Source organism: Manacus vitellinus, unplaced genomic scaffold, assembly GCF_001715985.3.
Source record: "Manacus vitellinus isolate BGI_N305 unplaced genomic scaffold, ASM171598v3 scaffold_10_pilon, whole genome shotgun sequence".
NCBI classification, from domain to species: domain Eukaryota; kingdom Metazoa; phylum Chordata; class Aves; order Passeriformes; family Pipridae; genus Manacus; species Manacus vitellinus.
Window position 1 is genome coordinate 12316102 of NW_021938838.1, and position 25791 is coordinate 12341892.

The 25791-nt window shown below is 37.8% G+C and overlaps 1 protein-coding gene and 1 long non-coding RNA gene across 5 annotated transcripts in view; one reads left to right on the forward strand and one right to left on the reverse strand.

The window, feature by feature from the left end:
* Positions 1 to 1240: 1240 nt before the first annotated feature.
* CHD9 (chromodomain helicase DNA binding protein 9) overlaps positions 1241 to 25791 on the forward strand; it is a 76191-nt gene continuing 51640 nt past the window's right edge. For 2 of the 4 annotated variants that reach the window (XM_018084993.2, XM_018085008.2), the window contains exons 1-2: positions 1241 to 1329; positions 5335 to 6937. In XM_018084993.2, coding sequence (XP_017940482.1) covers positions 5501 to 6937 — 1437 coding nt within the window. In that variant the 5' untranslated portion in view covers positions 1241 to 1329; positions 5335 to 5500. Of the gene's footprint in view, positions 1330 to 5334; positions 6938 to 24821; positions 24948 to 25196; positions 25275 to 25791 lie in introns of those variants that run through there. The other 2 variants (XM_018085014.2, XM_029965577.1) reach the window with 2 other exon arrangements.
* LOC115308074 lies at positions 15436 to 24718 on the reverse strand. The gene is made up of 3 exons (XR_003916423.1): positions 24625 to 24718; positions 24141 to 24235; positions 15436 to 15731 (listed from the first exon to the last, which is right to left on the reverse strand). It is a non-coding gene; the product is annotated as an uncharacterized LOC115308074 (long non-coding RNA).

The following is a 25791-nucleotide window of genomic DNA, read 5'->3' on the forward strand; positions in this document are numbered from 1 at the left end:
ACAAAATTCATATTACTTCACAGAGATGGCAAAAAAGGATGGAAGTATTTTAGCAACCTTCCCCTACATACATGTTTGGGTACATACTTATTTTTTATGAATTTTAGAAAAATATCTCTGCACATGAAGTGTCCCCATTAATGCAGAGCAGAGACATTTTAGTTTAGCAACCTTGGAATAAGCCTTGAAGTTACTGAGTAATAAAAGGGGGATAAATGTATTAATTAATGTACTGAATTAGAATGAGATAAATTTTTTTTACTGGAACATTGCAGGCTTTTGGTAGCTGTTATAACCAATTTATATCTTTGGCATATGTCACAACATTGTTTCAAAGATGTAGGGAGAGGAAATAATCTTTGTGTTACAATCCACTTCTCCATGCAGTAATATGTATTTTAATAAAGATTAAAGGTTGAACTGTATTAATAGTCCTGCAAAGGTGTTTAAGAGTTTGTCATTATGAGACTATATTTAGGAAGAGGGGAATCTCTTTATTTATTGGAAATGGAGAATTCTCTGTGCCATGGAGAGAATGCTCATGTTTTTGAAATGGAAAAATACACTGGTATAGAATGTCAGTTCATATACAAACTTTATGGCTGTCTTTTACTGTTACAGAGTGGTTTTATTTGCTTTGAGGCTTTTACACACAGGCCTTAGAAGCCTTTACTTTCACCCCATACACATTCTCCCTTAAACCGAGTCATGTTTTGAAGCCTCTTTCAGATAAAAAGAGAACCTCTTGAAGTTGAGCTCCTCTACCTGCTGTCAAGGCCAGGAGTAGGATAAAGCTGTCATGCAAGTGTGTTCCCCTGGAAAGGCAGTGTCACTTCCCATTGGCAAGTACATCTGTCAGTGTGTAACAGCACTCTGCTCTTAGAAGACATGTACAGGACTTCTTGGACTGACAGATTTAAAACCTAGCCCTAAAACTAGTTTGGTTTTTTTTTTGGGTACTTACATTGTATCTTAAAGTTGCCCTAAACTTTTTAGTATTCTGGCACAGACTCTGCCCTTCATCTTTGGAGGTTTGTAGGCTTGGGTTATTTTTAGTAGTCCTACAAAAGGAGCCTATTTATCAGACACTTACAAAATCATGGCTACCAGTGATTGGTATTAATTCTGCTGTTCTTGGTTTTATGGTATCTATTGAATTTTTGAGTTTCAGGTGTTGCATTTGAATGTACACTCCTGAAGTTGGTTATTGTGTGACTTGTTTAACATGCTTCATTTCCAGGTCTCTAATGATGAGGTGTCCATCTGGATTTAAAGCACATCTCTGAGCTTCTTAATTCTTCATTTAAGAGATGTGTTCTATATTCATTGGTAAGAATACTTTTTGTCTTGACTTGGGCCCTTTCCTTTAATATCTTGTGGTATATTTTTAATTTAGAAGATTTAGGCAACTTAATTTTGTCTTAAGGGTTTATCAGGTACTTTTATAGTATAGGGTTCTTTAGGTGCCTATGCTAGCTATTAATTTTGACCCAAGCTAATAATTAAACTCTGGAATTCATATGTCTAAGTATCAATGCTCTAATTAAATCACTAACTCTTAGTGTTATAGATAGAGAAGCAGTGGTAAAAAATTTGTAAATTGGTCTGTGGTCTGAGTCCTTTTCTGATATATACAACAGTTCTACAAGCCTGTGTGTCATGCCACACATCTTTTGAATTTGGAGTTTTGGGAAGAAAGTGACTCCAACTTGGAAAGCAACAAAAGCAAAGGATCTGAATTTTGTGCAATTAAAAAAACCAACCCTTTTACTCAATAATGTCAACCATATTTAATCTGAAGAAACTTTGTGGTATTACACACACCTGCATGTCAAAACAGTAGAAACAAAACAACCACAAAAATCTCACTAGAAAATACAATTTTTTCTAAAAACTACTGGTATTTTTAATTTTTGTGGGTGTCTAAAGAAAACAGCTAAGATTACTTCATACATTACAGAACTTGTCATAATGCGTTCTCTCCATATATTAAGTACAGCTTGATGAAATATAATTTTGAGGCTTAGTTAAAAATTGAGTTAAAAATTAATGTTAATATGGATCTCTTAAAGAAGTATAGTGCTTATAGCCTAAGCACACTGTGGGACTTTCTTATACCCTGTTGTTTGATGCAGAGAGTTCTGCAATATACTTTGGTGTGGGTTTGCTCTGTTCAGCTTAAGCAAAGCTGTTCTCAGTAAGAAATTGTCCCACTCATAGTGAAGGCAAACATGGTTGAGAATGGCAGAGACTTGACTTCAGTTGCATTGCAAAATGGATTTTCTTTCCAAGTGAAATTTGCCGTTTGTCATGTTGGCTGACTTGAACTTTCATGAACAACTATAACAATCGATAAGCTACTGTTTGGGTACGGGTTTTTTTGTTTTTGTGTTTTGTTTTTTTCTTGTTGTTGTTTTTGTTTGTTTTTTGTTTGGTTTTTTTTGTTGGTGTTTGGTTTGGTTTTGTTGGTTTTTTTTGTTGGGTTTTTTCTTTTTTTCTTTTTTTTTTTCTTCTCTAAATCTTTATTTGTATTAATTATATTTATTTCCCAGATGCTACCTGCAAGAAAGGAGAAGAGGTGTTGGAGGGGAGTTTGTTCATGTCTGGGGAGTAGAAGGAGGGAAACAGTTACATGAGGTGTTTGGTGCAAGCAAAACCAGTGTAGGATTGATAACAGACTACTCTGAGTTACTCTGACAAGCACACACATGCCAGTTGAGTCCAGTTTTATGCTCTTACTCGTAGCTGGAACTGTAGTCATGGACTGGAACTTACTTAGTTTAAGCCCATACATTTCAAATCTTTGTCATCTTCAAATTAAAATACAAGGTACTTGAGTGAGCTTTGGAGTATTTAGCATGATGTCTGTGAACTCTGTAGCAGAAATAGAGTTCCAAACAAAACCAGTATGTTGAGGGTATGATTTTACTAAAGAGATGGCTCATTACTCAAAAATAATTAGAAATGCATACCACTGAAAAGTAATTTTAAAATAAAATAATGCATATGCATATATATATATAATTGCATGTGTGTGTTTTTATTTAATGAAACAGGCTACCCAACCAGGTTTTATCCAAATTTTCATGATACCAATAAGAGAAAATTCATCTTTTCAATCCATATTTAGCTACAGATATCATGGCACTCTAGTACAAACATTCCTAACTGTTAGAGATCAGTAGAGTTCATATCTACTAAATGTCTAAATGTTCTTTTTTTAGTCTTCTACATTACTGGGATTTTGAGGAAATTGTGCTGTCCCTCTGTGCCTTTCAAATCTGACATGTACATTGATCTTTGAATCTGTGATGAAATTTCATTTATTTTGGCACATCAGTAGGAAGTAACTTCTGTATTATTTAATTAACTGAGCTTTTTGAACTCGGCCAAAGCTTTAGTTAAAATCTGACAAGTAATGGTAGTGTAATTGCCTTTTAATATTGGGGAGGGAATGTCTCTCATTTCTTAATAGTATGCAGAAGTGATCAGTTTTTTGACTATCTGGTTTTTAGCATGCTGTATTATCCACTCTTTTGACACAGTATTCCAAATGCTAATAGATGGGCAAATCAGAGAAAGCCACAAAGCTGTTCTGCTGTTGGATATTACACAGAATTTAGCAAATACAGGGATGATTATATCAGCCATACTATAATACCCTAAACCCACGCCAGGTCATCTACCTGGATCCTGCTCTTCATTTGTCATCAATTGGAAGGCATTGGAAGGAAGTTTGATACTGGGGAAGTCATCATTGTGTTGCTTTTAATCAGAAGCAGACAACTTAATCAGTGTTAGAAGATAATGAGGTCTAATCTATATTAATGCTTCCTTTATCTTGGTACTTTAGGATATCCTAACTTTAAGCAATAATTGTACATGTATCATCTGGATACCACGGCTACTTTGCTGTGCTAAGCTGTCATCTTCCTAAGCTTCTGTCACTTTTTTAATAGCATTCTTGTTCTCTCAATTCATTAACAGTCATACCAATCCATACTTGATAGATGTCACCAATTGGTGCCTTTCAGTATGATACAGGATCCATCTGTCCTTTCTGTGTATAGACCAGAAGTTTTGTATACTCAAACCCTAAGCATAGTTTGTGAATTTAAGTTTGGCTTTATTCTGACTATGGTCACACCACCTTCAGTGGATTAGGAGTATAAGCAGAATGGGTTTTCATCAGCTTGTCCAAGACTGCTTTGTGCTTAGTAGGTTCAACATGAACCTTGTCCATCAGAGAATATTTCAGATTTGCAGGGTGTTTATTTCTGGAAGGATCCTATACTCATTTTATTATTAAGAAAATTCATCAAGGAATTACAGTTGAAGTGGGGGAGGAGAGCGTGAAGGTGATCTTTAGTAGTAGGGTCAGGAATTAAAAGTTGTGGCTGTTTTCTTTCCTTTTTTTTCCCCCCCTTTAATTAGAGATATGTATTAACAGGATAAAGGAATGATTATTCCATCAAGATGCTCATTTAAAGTGATTGCTCCCATATTATAGAGGATTACTACTTAACTGGGGAGGTAAATTATCACAGATACACATTTTCATTCATTTCCTATTTTGTTTGATTGTACTACAAATGTGTGAGCTTTTAGGCTAAAGTTAAATTAACCCCCTTTTCAACTCTTGCCTTAAATCCCTGATTGCAAAGTAATTCATTGGTGATTGCTGAGTGATACTATGAATAGTTCAAAATGTTTCAAAACTAGGTAAGTGTGTAAACTCTGTTGAAGCAAAGGTAGTTCCTATGTTCTATCTTTGTATCACTGTATTCATTCTCTTGTCTTTCCTCCAAACAAGAGTCTATTACGTCTTTAAGAGATAAAATACTGTTTCTCGGAAACTTATTTAATGCAACTTAAATAGAAGAAACAAGGTATCTCAGCTTTTCCTACTGATTTTAAATGTAGTTTATAACCTTCAAGTTTTTTGTTTAAACATACAAAATTACTGTATCTATCTTGTGTATTATATGATTTCTGTATAAGCAAATTCTAATCCTGGACTAGTAAAACCCAATTCTGATACATTTTGGTAATTTTCATGAATATGGCCAAAAAGAATCTAAAACTGTGCTTTGAGTGAATGAAAAAATGAAACTGTTACATTTAAATCATAATTAAATAAGGGACAAAAATTATAAACCCTGCATGGGGCAGTGAGTATAAGCAAAAATAAGTTATTTATCTGTGGTTTTAACATAAGCGTAATTTTATGAACAAAATATCAAAAATCCTTAAAAATGTTGAGGACGGGAAGGAGCAATGAGAAAAGCCATTAATTTTTCTTTTTTTTTCTTCCCCCCCCTTCCTTTCCCTTAGGATGCTTTAACACTTGAAGACGAATGTTTCATCAGAAGCACTAATGGATGTTGGCATGCCTTGGATAAGGTGGTGACTGCCGGATGTCATTTGTTTCTGTTCACTGCAGAGAGACAAAACTGACTCCATTTGGAGTTGAGAGAAAAAGCAGAACAGACCTCTCAAGATGACTGATCCTATGATGGATTTTTTTGATGATGCCAATCTTTTTAGTGAGACCTTAGAAGGTTTGTCAGATGATGCCTTTGTTCAACCTGGACCTGTTTCACTTGTTGATGAATTGAATTTGGGTGCAGAATTTGAACCTTTGCACATAGACTCATTGAACCATGTGCAAGATGCTCAAAATCAACAAAAGATGAGTGAGTTTGATCAGCTGAATCAGTATGATTCACTGAAGCTTCACTCAGTAAATCAGTCTTTTAATAGCTCAGCTGACAATGTCTTATCACCACACTCTCAATTCAATTGTTCACCAGTTCATCCGCAAAACCAGTCCAATGGGATGTTTCCAGATGTGGCCGATGGCAGTCCTATGTGGGGTCATCAAACTGCCACAACGGTTTCCAATCAAAATGGGTCCCCTTTTCACCAAGGACATTCTCAGTCTATGCAGCAAAACAAAAGCTTTGTAGCACACCATGACTTTGCCTTATTTCAGGCTAATGAACCACAGCATCAGTGTGCCTCGCTACGGTCGCAACAAAGCAGAAACAACACGGGGCAGGATGCTCTGAGTCAGCCAAAAGACTTCATGGAAGTGAACGTATCTACTTCTCTCAGAGTCAGTGTTAACCACCCTCCTTCAGTTTCTAATCCATCGACTTCACAGCAGCCTCTGTCCGTTCAGCCGTTTTCTCAAACTGCAAGTGCTTCATTACATTTTTGTGGGAATCAGGAAGGAAATTTTGATGGACAGTCCCCAACTATTACTCCATGTTCTGTTAGTAATAGTCAACAATTTTCATCTCCTTATTCTTACTCTAATAACCACATTTCTCCTACCAGCCTTCTTCAGCCTACAACAGCTCTTTCTACCAGCCAGCAGACACACTCTATCTCTGACTTCACTGGAAGTGATGCCTTTACATCTCAAACAGGGACCAAGCAAGAAACAACTGAGCACATGTTGAATCCTAATACACCTTTGAATTCAAATACTTTTCAAATGTTGCATTCTGCGCATCCTCAGGGCAACTTTAGTAGTTCAAAACTCTCTCCTGTGAATATTAATTTTTCAGCTTCCACTGGTTCTGCTTCTCAGATAAGCCATTTCACCGATCCTATTGAAAGCAACGGTTTTACATCTTTAGATGACAACTTACTTCATCAAGTCGAGACTCATAATGAACCATTCACAGGACTTGACCCAGATGACCTCCTTCAGGAAGACCTTCTGCCACAGTTTGATGATTCTGCATTTGTTCAGGATAGCACAAGCCATGTTTTAGAGCATGACCTGGAACACCATATAACCCCACAGCAAGTAACACAGTCATCCGATCTGGTTCGGGCACAATCTCAAAGCCAGATCCATCCCTGGCATTCTTCAGTTTCTAATCAGCACCTGCAAGGCAGGGGTCGTGTAACCTTACAAGGACAGGTATGTAGGGATTTGGGGGTCGGGGGTTTGAGCTGTTTGATTTGGTTGATCTGGTGAAGTGAATAGTAGTGACTGGTGTTTATGTCAAAGCATGATAACTGAAGTCTCTGAGCTGTTATTTGACCCTGAAGAAGTCTAGGTGATGGCTAGTTTAGGAGAAAAGAACCAGTTGATGCAGACCTTGTTTTTTGCTGTTGTTTTCTTACTTAAGAAAACAAGACTTAGATGACCTGAAATATTTATATATTAACATGGTGCCACTCCTTCTGCTGCTTATATTTCTGAAGTACAGCAGAGAAAATTGGTTAGTTTATGATTTCGCTGCAAATATAATGGCTTATTGTCTTGATAAGTACTTACAGAAAAATGTTTTTAAGAGCTCTGGTAAGGTTTGTGTGGCTGATTTCCTGCAAGAATTGCAATGGTTAAGTTGTTGCTCGATCCTTTGCTTGGTGTCTTTGTGCACACTTTATTCCTGCTTTTGTTATTAGTAATAATAGAAAACATATAAAAGGCTGTATGTTGGATTTTGCTACTTTTGGCTAAACCAAAAAGCTCAGCAGTTGTTTGAGTATAACATGCACATCTACTGCGAGTATCCAAGTCCTCTGTGTGGGGACAAAACGGCATAAAAATTGTAGTGTGGTTTCTTTTAATGGGATACAGAAGGAACAAACTTTGCAGACAGTGCTTGTCAGTTTATCAGAGAGAACACTGAAACGAAATTAAAATTGTGTGAGTATTGAAATGTTCAGAAAGATAGTCCTTCAATTCTTCAGTCTGTTTCTTATGATTGCTTTCTTATATGTAACTTAGTGACTTTTGAAATAGTTTTAATTCAAATATTAAGTCCACTTTTCTAATGCTGGCCTTTATCTTCATCTGTATCAGCATCTTCTCCTTTAGAGGAAGTATGTAAGTCATTAAATTGAAATACAGACTGATGCTTCTGGATCACTTTGGTCTTTTATGAGAGTTAAGCTTTTCAAAAGCAAATAAAGTAGGGAGGTAAAGGTATTTTTTCACAACACTGTAACCAGCAAAATTATGTTCTTATTACAGCTGCTAGAAACCTCAGCATATGTGAGATTCTTGTAGATTTTTCAGCTCAAAAAATTCCTAATTTAAAAGAGAATACATTTGGAATATGAAAGAGATTTATTAAGCAAAGGCACAAATAATTATTATTTGAGCTTTTAAAGTTTATCAGTCCTGAAAGCTATTGCTATGATTTTGGAGACTGGTTTAGTGGCTTTCCTTGTTAATACTTGTAGAGTGGTATAAGTGACTGCATTACCTATAGATCAATACCTTAATAATAAAGTTTGTCTCTGCTTGGCACTTTCCAGCCCAAATTTGATTTGACAGGAATGTCTGAAACTTGTTCCATGAGATGGTTTGGCAGAAGGAGCAGTACCTTCTGTATGATTAATACAATTGTTCGGCTGCCGTTGCTGGTCATGTAGGGTTTCCAAAATTGGGAGACTCTGTTGAAATCCATGTGCATGTGAGAGTGAAAGTACAAATTTTTATTTTAAACTCCTGTATTAAATTCTAGTAGGAATTTAGCTTGTGTTTGGAAAGGAAGAGAGAATGGACGTTTTCTCATTTTTAATCTGTGCATTTCAAAACAGAGGCAACTTCCAAAAAATATATAGATATGCAGACAGGTTTATAAAAGTTTTAGTAGCTGTATTACTTCTCTATATTCTTGCTACCAATATTGTCTCTACCTGAGAGAATAGTGTCTTACTGTGAAAAAAATTATTGGGAAGGAAAGGAACTATTCACTCTTGCTTCTACCTAGTTTGCAGGACGCAGGCCTGGGAAGGAGACAACGTAACGTTTTTCTTTTCCCTCAATTTTACGTCATTAGTGTTAGAGATAAGGGTTTAACACACTTAATCTTTGATCTTGGTTCAGTGGATTGCTTCTCCATTACAACTTGTGCTGATACTTATGGAGTGTGTAATTGTCAATTCCCACTGGTGAAAATTTTCCCTAAGTTGTGGTGTGATGTTAATGGAATTTGTATGAGCAGCTCTGTGGCTGAGGTGAGCTGGATTAACTGAGTGATGTAGTAGATGCAATCTGTTGGGTTTGATAAACATTTCTTTTCTTTCCCCTTCTCTACCTAAAAAAAAAAAAAAAAAAAGGGCACAACCCAAGCTACTACTGTCAGTTATCTCTGTAACCTCAAGACACAGGGTGTAGATGGAAACGTGATCCTGTTTGAGTGTGTGCACAGTCCTGCCAGGAAGAGGAGCAGCAGAACACGGGGCTGGGAACAGCAGCACTGAGGCTGTTGGTCTCCCATGAGCATTCTGGGGGTGAAGGGTGAAGAGGAAGTGGATTCCAGGAAAAGTGGGGGTGGTGAGAAATCCAGGAATTAGTATCATTTTTGAGGAGCCAAGCGGCAAAAAGGAGGTCTAATAGAACTTTCTGGTGCTGTGACTTTTGTGTTGGGAACGTCAGAACCTTGTAAGACTTACTTTGATCTCATTGACATTAGTTTTACAACGTTGTTTTGTAACAAAGAATAAAGTTCTGAGATGTGTGGAGAGCATTTGGAGCTTTGGGAGGTTGATTTTGGCTTTTATCGTGGTGTGAAAACAAAGCAACTTCACAGTATTTACAACTTATATGTTTTTCCCCTGGAACTTTGAAATGAAACCGACAGAAACCAGATAGTTGTAAAACTGCTTGGTTTGGTTTTTATTATTTTGGGGTGTGCAATAGATTGTATAAATTGGATTCTGACCTTGAGTTTGTGTAGTGGGATGGATGTTTAATGTTTCTTTCAGAAACTGGTTGTGAACCAGTGGCTGTCAAACTGTCAAGAGGAATGTACAGATGCAAACAATGTAGAAGCCTCTTTAAATCAGCCTTGTATGTAGTGTGAGTAGTAAAGGAAAAGTATGGCAATTACTTAAGTTAAGTGTTTCAGATCTGTCTTTGGACTGCCTGCAATTCTAAGAGGTGCTTTGGTTCTAATTCTCACTTCTGTCCTTTGATCACTTCATAGAATTTCAAGTTCAAGATGAGGGAGAAAAAAGGTGGAGTAAGGGATGGGGAAGGAATTTTGTTCTTACTGAAACTGGTTGGCTTTAGATGAAGGTGTTGGGTGGGAAGGGATTTCAACAAGTTTCATATGTAATAGATAAGGTGAGCTGTTAATTGTCTAACAAGACCATGTTTCATACTGGCTTTTATACACATTCAGTAAACAATTACTAGTGAATTTAATTTTTTTTCAATAGTTTCAGCTTGATAATGGTTGAGATTTTCTCAGAAAGGACAACTTTATTTCCTGAAATAGTTAATGAACTGTAGCTGTTGGAATGGACCCAATATTAGACAACCAAAGATCTTTAACTGCAGTTAGGCTGAGGTTATTTAAATTAAAAAAGAACATTAAATACTTGTTTCAGTATTTGAAAGCAAGCATACTCATCACATTTTTACTTTTATGGCTATTCTTTTAATGGAAATTAATTTAAAAATTAATACAGTCTGTTAGGTGTAATAATGCTGCAGAATTAAAAACAATCTAGATTGTCTTATGCTACTAATACACTTTCTATGCTTGCTGTAATTAGATTAGAATTGTAAATAACTTGTGCCTCTTAATTTTACATCATGCATTTTTCATCAGAGTTAGAGAACAGAAAGTAAAGTAGAGAAATGCACTGAAGATTCATGTAGCCTCAGTGTTGACTAATACAAGACTTGTGATCTTATTAACTCCACTTAAAACTGTTTTGAATTTGCTAAATAATCTATTTGCTTTTCATAATGTTGAAAAAAGATGACAAAAATACAGGCTTCAACTTTGTTTTGCATATTTAGAAGAAAAAGGAAGTTGGAAAGATAATCTGAAGTATAAACTGTCCTAAGAGAAGTTTACAGCCATCTTACTGTGTATGTTATTTTGTAATAAGCGTTCTAATGTCTTCTGGCTACATACATGAAAACGGATAAAGTGAGGTTGAACTGAAAAATAATATTCCATTAATAATCCTAAGTGCTATAGGACAATGCAGTAGTCTTCTTAAATCAAATGAATAACTTTTTTCCTTTTTGTGACTGAAAGTTTGGCACCTAACTTGACAATTCAGTGTATTCATGAGTTCCAGTATCTCACATTGTTTTTGTAAAAACTGACTTAAAACATGCAAGTGGTTTTATGCCTGCAAGCTTGAGCTGTCCTACCACTTGTTTTATAGCAACAGATGATGTTTTTTTGGAAGTTTGTCTTGCCCTTGTTGAAAGCTTGGCAGAGAAAATCTGAACATTGTAGATAATTGCTTGGTTGGTGTTGTACCCCAGGACATCTGTATCTATCAGAATGCCATAAACTCATGTATGAGCGTCCCACCAGAGAGGCAATTAATTTTCACCAGGCTTATGTGCTGCTGAGATGCCCTAAATTGTCACAGGCCTTTCAACTCTGTGTTATCAGATGCCTCTCTTTTATATCAGCTCTAAACTCATTGTAGACATTTATCCTTTGGATTATTCCACTTGTAAACCCCTTACTCTGCCATTGGTTGCTATTCTACTTGTACATGAAATCTTGGCACTGTAAAGTTTTTATGAGAGAAACACATAGTAAGCAGTGATGTGTTTTCTTGGCTAGTTATAAGAGCCAAAACCAGACAACTACTTGATATATGCAGTTATGGAAGATGTATCAAAATCAAGGGTATATATTTATTAGAGTGTATTTCTTACATTTTCTATGGTTTAATTTTAAGGAAGCCTGTAATGAGTAATATTTAAATGTAATGAACTGATCACACTATCTAGAAATTCTTTGTAGAAGAGACTGGGTGTTTTGCACACTAAGTTTATAGGTTATGGCTCCTAAGTGCTGGTACAATACAAGATTGTAAAATTATGGTGCTGCTATATGTGTGTTACTTGGCAAGCAGTGAATAACTGAGAATGATAAAATACATCTCATTATTTGCCCTGCTTTGCTTCAAGTCAAAGGTTGGACTTGATGATTTTGGATGTCTTTTCCAGCCTTAATGGTGCTATGATCTGAAATCTAGACATCTGTTCCAGTAAGCATTTGGGTGCATTACAAATCATAACTTGTAATCTCAAGATGTAAAAAACCCCCACACCCCTAAAAACAACCTACAGACCAAAAGAGCCTTAAAACCTTGTTCTTTTTCATAAAGTGGTTAATAGTGCTGGTATAGCTCCCATTAAGCATATCCATTGTATTTATATTGTTGCTTTAATTAGAGATAATTTTATGGGTGACATCATATTAGCAAATGTAAATCTTTGTCTGAACTTCCCTTTTAAGCATTTCTACAAGTTGTATGCACTGGACTTAGTTTTCTGTGCTTCAGGAATATTTTTCACCGTCCTTGTAGGAGCTCAAATTCTCTACCACAGTGAGGCACCAGAATTCAGTTATCTTCCAGCATCTAATAGGTTTATCATCTATGCTGAAGTAATGAAAGTAATCCCTCCACTGACCTTCTTTGTACAATATTTTGCAGGTTTTTTTGCTTTCTTTCTATGATTTGAGAAAGGGCTGCACAAACAGGTGGGAATGGAAGTGGCAAAGCTGTGTCAAAAGCAAAGAGTTACTGAGAGGAGTAGGGCAATATTTCTGAGCCTAAGTAGTGCAGCTCCTCGAATGAACCAAGTTTTTAAATTATAGTTGTATATCATATGATTTCATTATTAATCTATGGGGTTTTGCCAATGATATATTAATCATTAAAGAGAGCAATGTTTTGATAGCTTTATTTATAGTTGAATGTGTATGAAGCATTTGCTTTTGTATATAATTTATATGTTTTATCTAAGCCTTTTATACATTTTATTTCTTTTTATAAATTACAAATTGCATATGTTGGGGAAAGGAAGTACATGTTTGTGAGATTAGTCTGTAACACATTTACAGATGATTAATTATGATAATATGCCTAAAAATTGCTGGGCCTTTAAGAACAGGGAAAATGTGCCAGAGTATCTGTTTTACTGTTTTAAAGGCTTTATGAGGTTGTAATTACCATCTCTGAGATAAATTGTTTCATCTTTTTTGAATCTTTTTTGCTATCACTATTGCTTTTCTTAAGTCTCTCTCAACCTCTGTCACTTGTCAAATAATCAGGCTGTCCAATTCTTTGTGTGTTTCCTCTTTCAAATTAAGTACTTGCTGTTTTAATGATTGTTATAATATACAAATATAATTTTTCCTGAGATAATTGCGCACTCATTAAATGACTGCTATAATTGTCTGTAAAATGTGCCAAAAGAGAAGCATTTTTGCAAAAAGAAGTTAACAGATGGCAGGCATAGGAAGGAAGCTTCTGGCTGGGTCAAATTACAGGAGTAATCCTACAGATAGCAAGGTGAGACTAGTTGACAAAAATAAGTTCAATTTACATTAATTTTTTAATGATATTGCAGGATAAATGTGGTTGAATAATCTACTATTTGCAAACAGATGTCTTGTTAACACTGAAAAACTATAAAGCAATTCAGTAATGTAAGAGTACTGATATAATTGTGCAAGCTTAGTGTCTAGAAGAAATGGTACCTAATTACAGAGAAAAGAGAAAACAAAATCCATGTTAAATTGTCTTTTAAAGACAGCAACCCATCCTGTAGGCTGTTAAAGCTGCAGTTCAATATATGCCTAAACTATAATTAGTTAAGGGAAAAAACGTTAAGAAAAAAAGCTCCTATTCTTCCACTTTGTGTTGTGTTAATGCAACCATTTGTGCTATGAACTGAACTGGGAAACTCCATGTCCAGAGAAACTTTGCATTTTTTTTGTCAGGGAACTTCAGGAATAGAAGTTCCTGGTTTAGTTATCTCAGTTGCCCAGAATCATATTGCATAGAAGCAGTGGAGGGAAGCTATCAATGCCTACAAGTATCTCACAGTGTCAAGAGCAGGGGGCCAGACTTTTCAGTGATGCCCAGGGACAGGACAAGGGACAATGGGCACAAACTGAAATGGGGGATCTGCCATCTGAATATGAGGAAAAACCTCTTTACTGTGAGGGTGGCAGAGCTCTGGAACAGGCTGCCCAGAGAGGATGTGGAGTCCCCTTCTATTCAAGAACCATCTGGGCATGATCCTGTTCCACCTGTTCTATCTAGGTGACCCTGCATTAGCAGGGGGGTTGAACTAGACCATCTCCAGATGTCTCTTCCAACCTCAGCCATCCTAGGATTGTGTGAGAAAGGAGTAGGAGGCATCATTTTCTGCAGTGGAGGCAAAATAATTGTGCATGGAACTGTAACCTCAAATGCAAAGAGAGTGCAAGTGGGCTCGATGTAGGACTATCCCTTGGCTCCAGTAACCACTAACCTGTTTTCACTGACACTATTATGCAAACTCTAAACTTTTGAGTGGCTTCAAACATACCTTTGCCTCTAAAACTTCCAAAACAGCCCTCTATCTTGAGACATTTTTTAGAAAATCATACACTTTATGAAGTGTTAGTGAAGTGTTATTACTGAAAGAGAAGCAGAACTTGTCAAGGTGTTAACCAGTAGTATGGCTTCAAAGCCAGGGAATCTGAATTACATTTGGAATTCATGTAGCTTTTGTCCAGATGTCAGTGTGATTTGTGCACTCAGGTTTTATAGTTTCTTTTAGCTATTATGTTAATTTTAAATATATAGATCAAAATAATTTCCAGCACTTTGCCTACCTAACAGCCTCCTGCATCTGGAGAGGTGTTGTTTTCTCTGTTCATTATCAGCTTAAAAAAAAATTGCTCAAGTTGTGGGTTACATGGATTTTGAAGAGTGTCTATTGTCAGGTGTTGACTGGATTGGGAACTCTAAAGGCTAATAAATATAAATTAGTGGGTTTCTGGGATGATGAGACTGAGAATTCTAATGCTGATTTGAGTAAGTTTGATAAATGAAACTAGCAATGTTAGGCGAGAAAAGATGACAAGTCTTACGTTTTTGAAAGCTGTGTAATTTTTCTTTCATAAATGTGGCAGGTTTTCTTTTGTGTGGATTATTTGGCTTGTGTTTGTACTTGGGTTTTTTCTTCCCTTGATATCTTACTGTGAAGGCAAGCATTTTAATTTATATCTCATGAAATCGTTCCCATCTTTTACATTCTGTCCTTTCAGGAGTTAGTCTGTCTTTGAGAATAATTTTCAATGTTTGTAGTGTATCATATATGTGCACATAAGCTATTTGGCAGCATATTGAATTGCAAACCAGAATTAGTTTCATAGATTGATAGGAAGTCCTCTTTTAAAAGATATTCATGACTTCACAATTTAGTTGTAGTTTATATATTGGAAGGAAAAGTTAGCCTTAGTGTTAAAGAAAACATTGCAGATATTTTGGTTCTGAGCATTTTGTGTATTTTTCTTATAGTTTGAAACATTATTTTAAAAACCTGTCAGTCAAAACTGTCTTTCTGAAACAGTCTTAAGTAATCTTAAAGGCCATTGTTTCACTGTACCTTTTGTTTTTCACTGTACCAATTGTTTTTACTGACTACCACACATACAGAGAGTTCTTCAGTAATATTTTTAAGCAAACTTACAAGAAAAACATAGCTATTGTGATTTTTGTGACTTGCAACATGCTATGGCTTACAGTACCTTGTTTGTATCTTCAGAAGAATAAGAAGATGCATGTGGATTGTTTTTTATCTTTGTTAAGTCTTTGTAGCAGTTGTCCATGAGGCCCACGTATGGCTCAGCTTGATGTGTAAACTCTGTTGTAGCAGGAACTTTGGTCCTTGCAACTCCTAAAAGCAGCAACCAGCTGTCACAGAACCCAAGCTGTCACAGGGAAGGCAGGTAAATTATTTAAGGAACATCTGAGTGACAAAACCAGACATGTGTCTTAATGTCTTTGAGTTCAGTAAGAACAATTTTTAAAAAAGATTAGGCAAATTTATTTTGATGTGTCTGCATTGTAGCTCCTATTTATATCATCCTTGGGAGGATTCTTTGACGTGCAATCACGTCGTGTTATGAAATCTGAGCAGCTCCTGCCACTACACGAGAGATGTGTTTTGTGGTGCCAGCCCAGGGTGCTTTTTGGCTAAATATGATTTCAGAAATGGTGACCCAGCCTTGCTTGGGGACAGAGGAACGAAGTGGCTCGTGCTTGTGACCGTGCTTGGGGATGTCCTTGGCAGCACACTGTGGTCTCTGACCAGGCTGTCATTCTGCTCTGTGTCGATGACACTTTCTGTTGACTTCAACTCCACTAAAGATGATAAGAATGTCTCTTGTCTTGACCTTTCCAGTGGGTCTAGTCCTGCCACTTTTGCTAGCAGCCAGGCTGAGTTGAGATAAAAAATTACCACTATGCTTATGTTTCTAGAGACCTGTCTTGCAACTTTTTCTGTTTGATCCCTACCAAAAGTTCATGCTCCCTGCTGGGTGGGGTTTTTAGAGTTTTTTGGTGTGTTTTTGTTTGGGTTTTTGTTTGTTTTATGGTTATCCCTATGAAGCTCTTGGATGTTTTTTCTCTAGAAATTTTTTAGGAGACTTTTGGGGAAAAAACGGTTTGGGTTTTTTTCTTTTTTGGGTTTCATTTGCCTGAAATCAAATTCTGCTGTTCCTCAGTAGTATTCTCTGACTCGGGGCCTCTATTTTCAAACCATCACCCCTTTTTGATAAATTCCTTTTCTTTAGGCATCTTGTTTTACTCCTTAATTTGGGGGGGAGGATTTTGTTCATGAATATTTAACTGAGATAACTAGATTCAACAGAAGTGGCTTCATTAGGTTAGCATATATGCTAAAGGAGTCTTTTGTGCTGAAGGTTCCAGCATCTAAAGCTGTTAAAGTAGTTCATTGAAGCTGAAACAAAAAATACGTAAGTTGGTTTGAACTGAAGTGGAAGAAGTATGCCCCCCCTTGATTTAATGGAAATATGCTGTGCAGGCAGTACTGATATTAGTGGCTCCCCAGCTGTCCATGTTAAAAATAATTGCTTTTCCCAATTCCTGTCAGTATATATATTTTAATGTACGTTAAGTGCTGGGGGTTTTTATCTAATTGAAATTACGTTGAAAACATTTTGGTTACTCGGTTAGGTATCCAGTAATACTACGAAGTTCAAAGATTGAGTAAACTTGTAAACTTCACTGCTTCTAGTGAATAAAATTATTGTAAAGAGAGATGTTACATGCCAGCCTTTCTGAATATGCAGTCTGCTTTGCTTTAAAGATCATTCATGATCACCCTGTTAATCAAATGATACCTATTTTTCACATCTGTCATCTTTCACAATGTTCTGCTATGAACAAGCACTGAAAATACATTTTAAAAAGTAAGCTGCCTATAATATCATAGAATCATTTCCTGGGACTGAACAAGACAATGATGTGTTGCAGCATGTTTTTCCAAGAGCCTTCATACTCTGGATAAGCTGGTTCACTTATCTTTGGAGTGCGTTTTATTTTACCATTGCACTTGATGTACTACAAAATTTGAGTGGAATTTGGTGTTAAAGCATACTGTGGAAGAGAATCTGTCTCTGTGTTTTGTTTAATCTGTGGTTGTTTCTCTGATCTAGCCCAGATTTCCTTCCTGCAGGTACTTGCAGGAGTGAGGTGTTGAGACAAAAGCTGGGCAGGTTCCTGCTGGTTCTGCACAGTTCTTGCCCACTTGCCCTTCTTTCATCCCTTCAGTATGTTCAGTGACTCCTCTAAGTAGCAGAAGAGTACAAAGAATCGAGGATTTGCACTTTACAGCCCTTCACACCTGTAAGATCTTCTGCTTTGGGGACTGCTAACAAATGGAGAGGCTTTAAGGGGGACAGTGGAAGGAAATAGTGACAGTAGTAAACTTCCTAAGGATGGCAGATTTTTGTTTCAATTATAAAAATATGTTCCTACAAGGCCACTTCCATGAGAGGTGTAGAAGGAACACAATAACTGAAATTAAGTTTTGACAAGAACCAACTACAATTAAGGTCCTGTTGCTTTTCCTTGCTCAGAGATGTTTGCTCTGCTGGTTTCTTGGGGTGCTCAGGACAGGAATGCTGAAGCTGATCTTGGGTGTTTGGATTAAGGGGAATAAAAAGCTCCTTATGTGTTGTTCTTTTTGAAGGTAGTTTGGGTGGGGTTTTGTCACCTGGTCTTCCTTCTCTGGTTGGTAAAAAAAAATAAAACCGTGAGAAAATTACTCTCTTGGTAGCACACAAAACTCATGGCCATACAGAACGTGGGTGTGTAGGTAGCAACGTGGAAAAATGCAGTTTAATTTTGTTTTCTGTTGTGAAGACTTTTGCAATCAATTCTTTGCTGTTTTACCTTTAAATCAGCATTTTGAAAGATTTTGTCACCTGAAATTAGTGCAGCTTCACCTAATGTTATATTTTTCTGGAGTATGAAAGGTCATTAAAAAAAAAGTTGGGGAGAGCTGTTCTCTTACTGCTTTGCAGCATTCCATTCCCCACAGTAATAGAAGCTATCTGGCTTTACATGTTAAATACATTTTTCCTATTGTAAAATTAGGGTGGGGGGGTTCAGAAGAAGCAAACTATTACCTGTATCTTCTAAGAAGGTGTTGAACGATGTGAGAGTTCAGTGAATCAATATATTTGTACAGCTTTATCTGGGGATTTTGAACTTTAATGACTAGTCTTTTTAAAACAGAATATGTTTGAATTTTCTTGTCCATAAGTAGTTGGTGAAGTATTTTGCAGATTTATTTCCAGATGCCCACACAGGACTTGTTTCAAACAGTGAACTGAAACCTGACTTTCCTTTTATAGATTACAGAGTTTAGTCAACTGTTTTTTAAGGAGTCAAATAATTGCAAAATTTGTAAGGTTAAGAATGATCAAAAATGCAAGAAAGAAATGGTGTAGTGGAACTTTTTTGCTAAAACATTTTGCCATTAGGATAGGTATTAAAGGCTTTAGAAAATCCATAGAGGTATGGCATGCCTGTGAATTTGGTCTGAGCCTAATAATTCAATGGTGCATCCACCAGTTGTCTTGAATATGAACATTGCATTTTTTTTTCATATATAGGAGCCCAGAGTTTTCTCCTGTTAAGTCATATATAGTGATACTTGTAGTGGGGACCACAGGTGGAACATGAGGTATGCACTGCATGAGGCTTAGATAATACAACTACTGAGTGTTACTGGTTCTGCACGTGAAAAAGAGCACTGAGGAGTTTTGCTGAGGCTGTGGGTTTTATTGGCATTGTCTGCCACTTTGCAAATAGCTGTGTTCACCATCAGAGACTGGAACCCAAGAGAAGTGGGTACAGAACACCAAGCCACTGATAACTGAGCCACGTTCAATGCAGTCACTTGGCAGAGCAAGCAGGATGAAGCTCTCAATTTCTTTTATTTCCTGGCAATTTAATGTGCTCCATTACATAGTGCCTCCTTTAAGAATTACGGGCCAAATACACACAGTTTTTATTCCGCTACTAAATATTCAGAAAAAACATTCTAATTATATTTGGCACTGAGCCCCAAAATACTGCCTTCAAACCAAGTCTTCCAAATGGAAGCAATATGTGTGCTGCAGACTCGTTCTGTAACACCCAGTGCTGCCTCTACAGTGTGCCCAGGGTAGCAGCTGCTTACACTGAACAGTGGCTTGATTTTCTCCCCGTGAATGATAGGGGAAGTCACTGGTTAAGAAGCTGCTACTAATAACTATGGTATCTTTGCTATATTAGTGGGAAAACATGATTAGTGATATTATTAGTGGGTTCTGTGGCACTGAGATGTGAAACAACACCCTGTGTAGAGTGTGACACAAACAGGTGCATGTTTCATCTTAGAAATATGACTAGTTTAAGGTTGCTGACCTTTCCATTAATGTTTTCATTTCATTTAAAATTTGCTTATAAGCATGGTGTTAAATGCCTTGTGAGGCACAAATAACTTTCACATCCCAAATCATAAATTTACATTCTGAAGTGACAGTTATACAGATAAAAATTTTGCCTGGCCATGTTGCTGTAGTCATTAGCCATTCATTTACCAACATTACAGATAACAAGTACAGAAGAGGGAAAAGATAGATTCTCCCCCTGTACCTTGTTCCTTTTTTTTTATAATCTGTCTAACATCTATTTTAATTTGGGTTAGGTTTCACATATGCTCGTCTTGAAATTCTGTATCCCTTAAACACTGAGATGTGCATGAGCGATGATAATAAGCAAGAAAAAGAAGGAAGAGTATTATCAGCATATTGAAAGAACCACAATTTGGAATGCTTCATTGGCTCCCTTAATAGTTCCATACAAGTACCAAAGAGAGTGGAAAAATGATAGAACCCCATGGATCTCCATTTCCCCAGTGCTCTTGGCTTTGTAAAGCAATCCCTGCAGATGGTGTGGGGCAACTGTTGAACAAGAAAATAAAAAGCAATTCAGAAGGAACTCTGAGGGAGTTCTCTCTGGAGAAAAGAAATCCTGTTGCATATTTAGGAGATCTTCCCATCAGTTGTGCAGAAGTAGCTTGATTAACCATCAAAATCTCATTCCAGTATATTGTCTAAGGAAAACTACATCTTTTGCTGGGATTGCCATGCAGCAAAGGAGACTCCTTTCTGCCCACATGTGGAGTGACACCCATTCATATTTTAAACAATCTTCTACAGATGGACTCTGTCAAGGGTGTGAGTTCTTTTTTTTTTTTTAATAGATATACCTTTGAAATACAAATCCACCATTAAAAAAATCACTGGAAGAGTTATTTATGCAGACTATTCTAGAGGAAAAATGTTCAGAGTACTAGAATGGAATTCTGAAATCACCGACTTGAGTTCATGCTTTTTTTTAAAGTTGCATTCATAAATACAATTTTATAATTCAATTGAGGAATGGATATTCCTTTAAGATTTTTCACTGTAGCAGCTTAAAAGCAACTGCAGTTTTCAAATTTTCATGTGATTATGATGTGACAAAATAAGCTGATTTGGGGAAAAAGCCCAAACTATTGATTAATCATTAGTTATGCAATTTATTTATTTGTATTATGGTTCTGATATTGATACTATTTTGGTGACTTGACATGCACAAAGGGATGCCTTGTTTAGTAATAAACATGAACAAAGATGATGTGGTAATGCATGAAGATCAGGTTTCCAGGTGGCTAATTTTAGCTGCTTTTAGTGAAGTTGATGTCAAGGTCATCTTGATTTTCCTAAGGACTTGGTAGACCTGCAAGAACTTGTTATGTTCTCCAGGCATATGGTACTTAGTCTGAGCATCTTCCTGCAGGTGGGTACTACTACCAGTAGGAATAAAAGGATAATTCAAGCCATTGCAAATTCAAACCTTGGTTTTCTATTCTTAGACTAGTTAAGGTCATAATTTAGTTCTTAGTGGTAGCTAATGTTTGGGTCAGTAGATCCACAAGTGAAAAACATTATTTTTAAAAAATTAAATCACAAATGTGTGACCCATTAAAATTCAGAGGAAAGCATTATCAGTCCTTAAAATATATCAATGGATATATATATAGAGATATATATATATGGATGCAACTAAGGAGAGATACTCGGTCTTAAAGATTCTGTGCATGCATAGAATTGAAAGTAATACTACTCTGTCATGAATGGCCATACCTACTGTAAGAAAGGTGTTCTTACAGTGGAAGCCATGTTTTAGTATTGGAACAGATAAGGCAGGATTTGGGAAGGTTTTCTAGGAGTTAGATCTCTTTTTCAGTGTTAAACTCACCTTCTCTTTGGGACTTCCTTTGTAGTGCTAACAAAGGATGTGAAGAAATATTAGTTGTTGTGGAGCAAATTAAAATGTGTTTAGGCCTTCGAGGGGAAAACCCCGATGTCTGTAAGTGTTCGGGATTGTGGTTTGTCCTTACTGGAGGAAGGACTGCCAGTGAAGGTCTTCAAATGCATATCCTCTGCAACCACAACAAAATGTTGGAGAAATGCCTTTCCATGAAAAGCCTACTCAGCAGAGTAGCGCTGGCTATTAGGAAGTCTGCTGTCATAGTTCAGTCTCTCGATATTGCCTGGTAACTTGATTGCTTTTACATTAGCTTAATTAAGAAATCATTGAGGTATGTGTAGGATACCTTCTACTCCTGAAAAACAGAATGTCAAATTTACTTGAATACTGCTGAGAAGATGCTCCCCTGGCTGTGAATGAGGGCATGTGTGGGGAAGTCTACAGCTGTTGTCTGATCTGTTCCACCCTCAGTATTTTTAGGGCTGGTTCAGTGGTGTGAACAGCAGCACAGCCCATACCTGCTGCTGTTAATGGCTTTCGCAGGCGGCAGCAATAGTGGGAATTTGACGTGATTGCTGCCAATTTCCCCGCTGCCCACAGGATTGCGAGGAGCAGCAGGGAGCTGACAGGAGGCTTGTTCACTGTGCTCGGCTGCTGCTTGGCAAAGCCATTAGCAGCAGCAGATACCCTGGAGCTCTCTCTGTGCAGACACAAGACAACATTGCATTGGTTTGCGTTCAGTTATATTTGGATGATAATCTTTGCAACCGTGAGAAGTAAAAACATATTTTTCCAAATAAAATCTTCAGTTTTTAAATATGTAGCTGCCTCAGGGTTTTCCTTTCCATCTTCTCCTATGTGTTTGTCAGTTAAGAATCTCCCTTATTCTAGATGGAATAGGTTTGTAAGCCACTGGTGAAAGGATACGTTCCTTTAGGATGTTTGATCTGCACTCCTGCTCACTAAGGGGGAAGGGGTATTTTCAGCTTGGCAAAAGGCTTTTCCCTTTTTGTTACAGATGCTGTGTAGCTTCTGAAATGGTTTTCAGTGTGCATGATGGTTTATAAGCATTCAATCATTTTATAGCCATGCATATTTTGGAATCATGGAATTATTATCAGAATAAAAGACCTCTGCTGAATTAGGTGGCTTTTGTTGCTTTGGTTGCTAAGTACACACTGATCCTGTCCTCTGTAGTCCAAGTGTGTTTTATGTTCTAATCTCAAGGCACTTGTGTTGCTTTCCAGTTTTGTTTTTTTTGTGACAATTATGACCTTCTTGAAGGTTTCATTACAGGTTTATTTAGCTTAGAATGGCTGGCTGGTGCATTCCTGCTTGTTCATGAATGTAATTTCCATATGGTTAGAAATGTCATAGCAAAATTAAAAAAAGATGGTTTCAGATTTCTAAGAAATAGCTTAATGTTTGTGCAGTGCAGGAGACAGAATTCGGAAGGGATAGTACAGAGCAAGAAGCAGAGGGTCAGCCTGAGGAATTATAACACAGAGGAGCCTTGTCCAGCATACTCACAATTCTACAGTAAGAATGTAGTAAATGTTGTTGAGGAATAAATTGGAAGGCAGCTTTGACCTCTGAGTAAATGTAGCAAAGAAACTTTGTTTTAAAGGAATAAAATATCTAGGAAGATGATTGTAAAAGGATTAATGAAAAAGCCACCATTTCTGTATTGCCTACTTAATTATTAAGCATTTTTGTTTGTTTGTTTCTGGCTCAGGAATGTTCAAGAACATACCAATGTAACAGTACTGACTTTAGTAGCATTTGGCTTAGAGCTGAAATTATACCAAGGGTATATTAGGAATAGGGTTTTTTGTTTAGCTGATCTCAAAATGCAAAATAGTACATTATTTAGCATTTTTACTAAGTTACGAAATAATAACCCTAAAAGCTAAATCCCTGTATTTTTTTATAGCTACTGTAAGCATAATGTAGAAACATCTTTCCCAGAGTTCTCAGAAGTAAAATTAATATGTAATCGTTGTCCTTGTGATTAAGCTGCGTATTTACAAAAATATCCTTGAATTTAAATGGTATTGTTAAGGAAAGAGACCATTTAATCTATTGGTACCATTAGTGTTTTCACTGGACAATGAACTTAATTTTGAAATTAATCTGAAATAGATTAAGTGAAATTTTGTTTTATTGTAGGGCCTAATATTAACAATCTCAAAATCCTTGCAATATTTTAAACTTTCTATGGAAAAACATCCATATTGCAAAATAAAGGTATCAGTATATATTCAGCAAAACAGAAATAAAATCCTCATTTTTCTTCATTCTTCTTGAACAGGCTTCTGAGAATCAAGGGTATTGCTACGATAGAGCTATGCTGTCAAAAGCTTCTTGGTCTTTTTAATAGCCTTTCAAAAACCCCAGCCGTATCTTCTTTCTGTTTTTATTTTATATGTTGACTAGACGTATATAAAAACTTGTCTGATCTTTTAAAATAGCGCTTTAAACCAACCTGGGAATGAAGAGGCGCTTACCACAGAGCCGAGTCCCAAGTAAGCGAGGTCCTCACCGCAGGGTCCCGCAGGTCCGGGCAGGGGAGAGGCATAAACCCAAGGACTTCTTCCATTTTCTGTAGGAAGCAGGGAAGCCTGTCAGCAAATGCTTATGTAGTCACTGCTGCCGGCTTATAGTAACGAATTAAATGCAAGAAAAATGATTTAAAAAAAAAAGTCTACTGGAGAGCGAAATCTGTTTGAGGCCACAGGCTCGGGTCGAGCCGCTGTCCCCCCGTGCCATCCCCGGGGCTGGAGCCGCAGGGTCGCAGCGCAGCGAGGTCCAGGACGGAGCAGCGCCTGGTTCCCACGGTTTTCCACGGAGCGAACGGCCGCTGTGGGCGGCGCTGCGGGCGGGGAGCGGGAAGGGTTAAAGCCGATCCCCGCGGGGGTTAAACCGGAGCCTAATGGAATAATGACGGGTAGCACCATCTGCTGGCCTAGTTCCGCGGGGAGCGGGTCTAACCAGCGCTAATATTGGCGCTGATGCCGTTTGATGCTTTGTGCGTTTCTTTCCGCGCTTTGTTGGGATCCTCTGTCCGCGCACGGCGGGGCCGGGCCCGGCCCGGGGGCGGCGGGAGCGCGCCGGGCAGGGCGCGGGGATGCTCCGGGAGCCGCTCTGTGCTCGGGGAGCGCMGTGCACGGCCCGGCTGCCGCTCGCTAAATAGGCCATTTAGCAATCTTCTCCCCATGCTTTCCTCCTGAGCACTGCCTGGGGTGCTGCAAAAGCGGAGGGCAAGTCTTTGTCTGACGCCAAAAATGTCTTCAGTGAAGAGGCCAAGAGGAAGGGTAAGTGAGAGCCTGAATGAGTGGGAGGAGGAGGGGTTCTTTGGGCTAAAAGGCTAATGGGATTGAATAACCTTCCTTATTACTGGCTGCTGCTGCGGGAGCCGCATCGCCATCTTGAGCTGTTCCCGTGCTGGGTCCGGCTGTTTGTTCCAGCCCCGGGGCTTTAAGGTGGCATCGGGAGCGGCCCCATCCCTGCCTCCCGCCCCCGCCGCCCATGAGGCACCTATAGGACATGTATCCCGGGAAGTGCGCGGGGTTTGCCCAGAAAATGTGTGTGGAAATTCCTGGTGGCTTTTCTTCCTGCTGTAGGCAGAGGCGCATGTACGGGTGAGAACGTAACATAACTGTTATCTGCTGGGTTTTTGTGTTTGAATAGGAAATTCTTTCCATTCCTCAAAGGGGGAGGGGAGGAAAGCAAAAACATGTCTCCTGGCTGGCTGCAGGAGAGGCTCATCAGCCCAGTAAACAATTCTGCGTCCATGAAACGGGCATTAAAACCCCGAAAGATAAAAACAAGTTACGTTTTTTAACCGAGGCGCTGAGCGTATGTGGATCTGAATAAAAGAAACGCTGCTATCTGATCGTTTTACGGATACAGAGCTGTGTAATTTTAGTTTTGGTTTTATCTTTTGTCTGTTTTTTAATCTTGGTGTTGTTCAAGCGTCTGTTGTGTTTATCACCGAGTCGGTCCTGTAGATCATTCGTCTGCTTTAAGGTAACTGTGGTCCTGGTATCCTACTAAAGGCGAAACACTGATGCTGTTACCTTCGGGAGCTCGTTGCTTTTCCATGTTCTGCTGGAGGTGTTGGATGTGTGTGTCAAATGTATGGGAATGCTGGAAAGG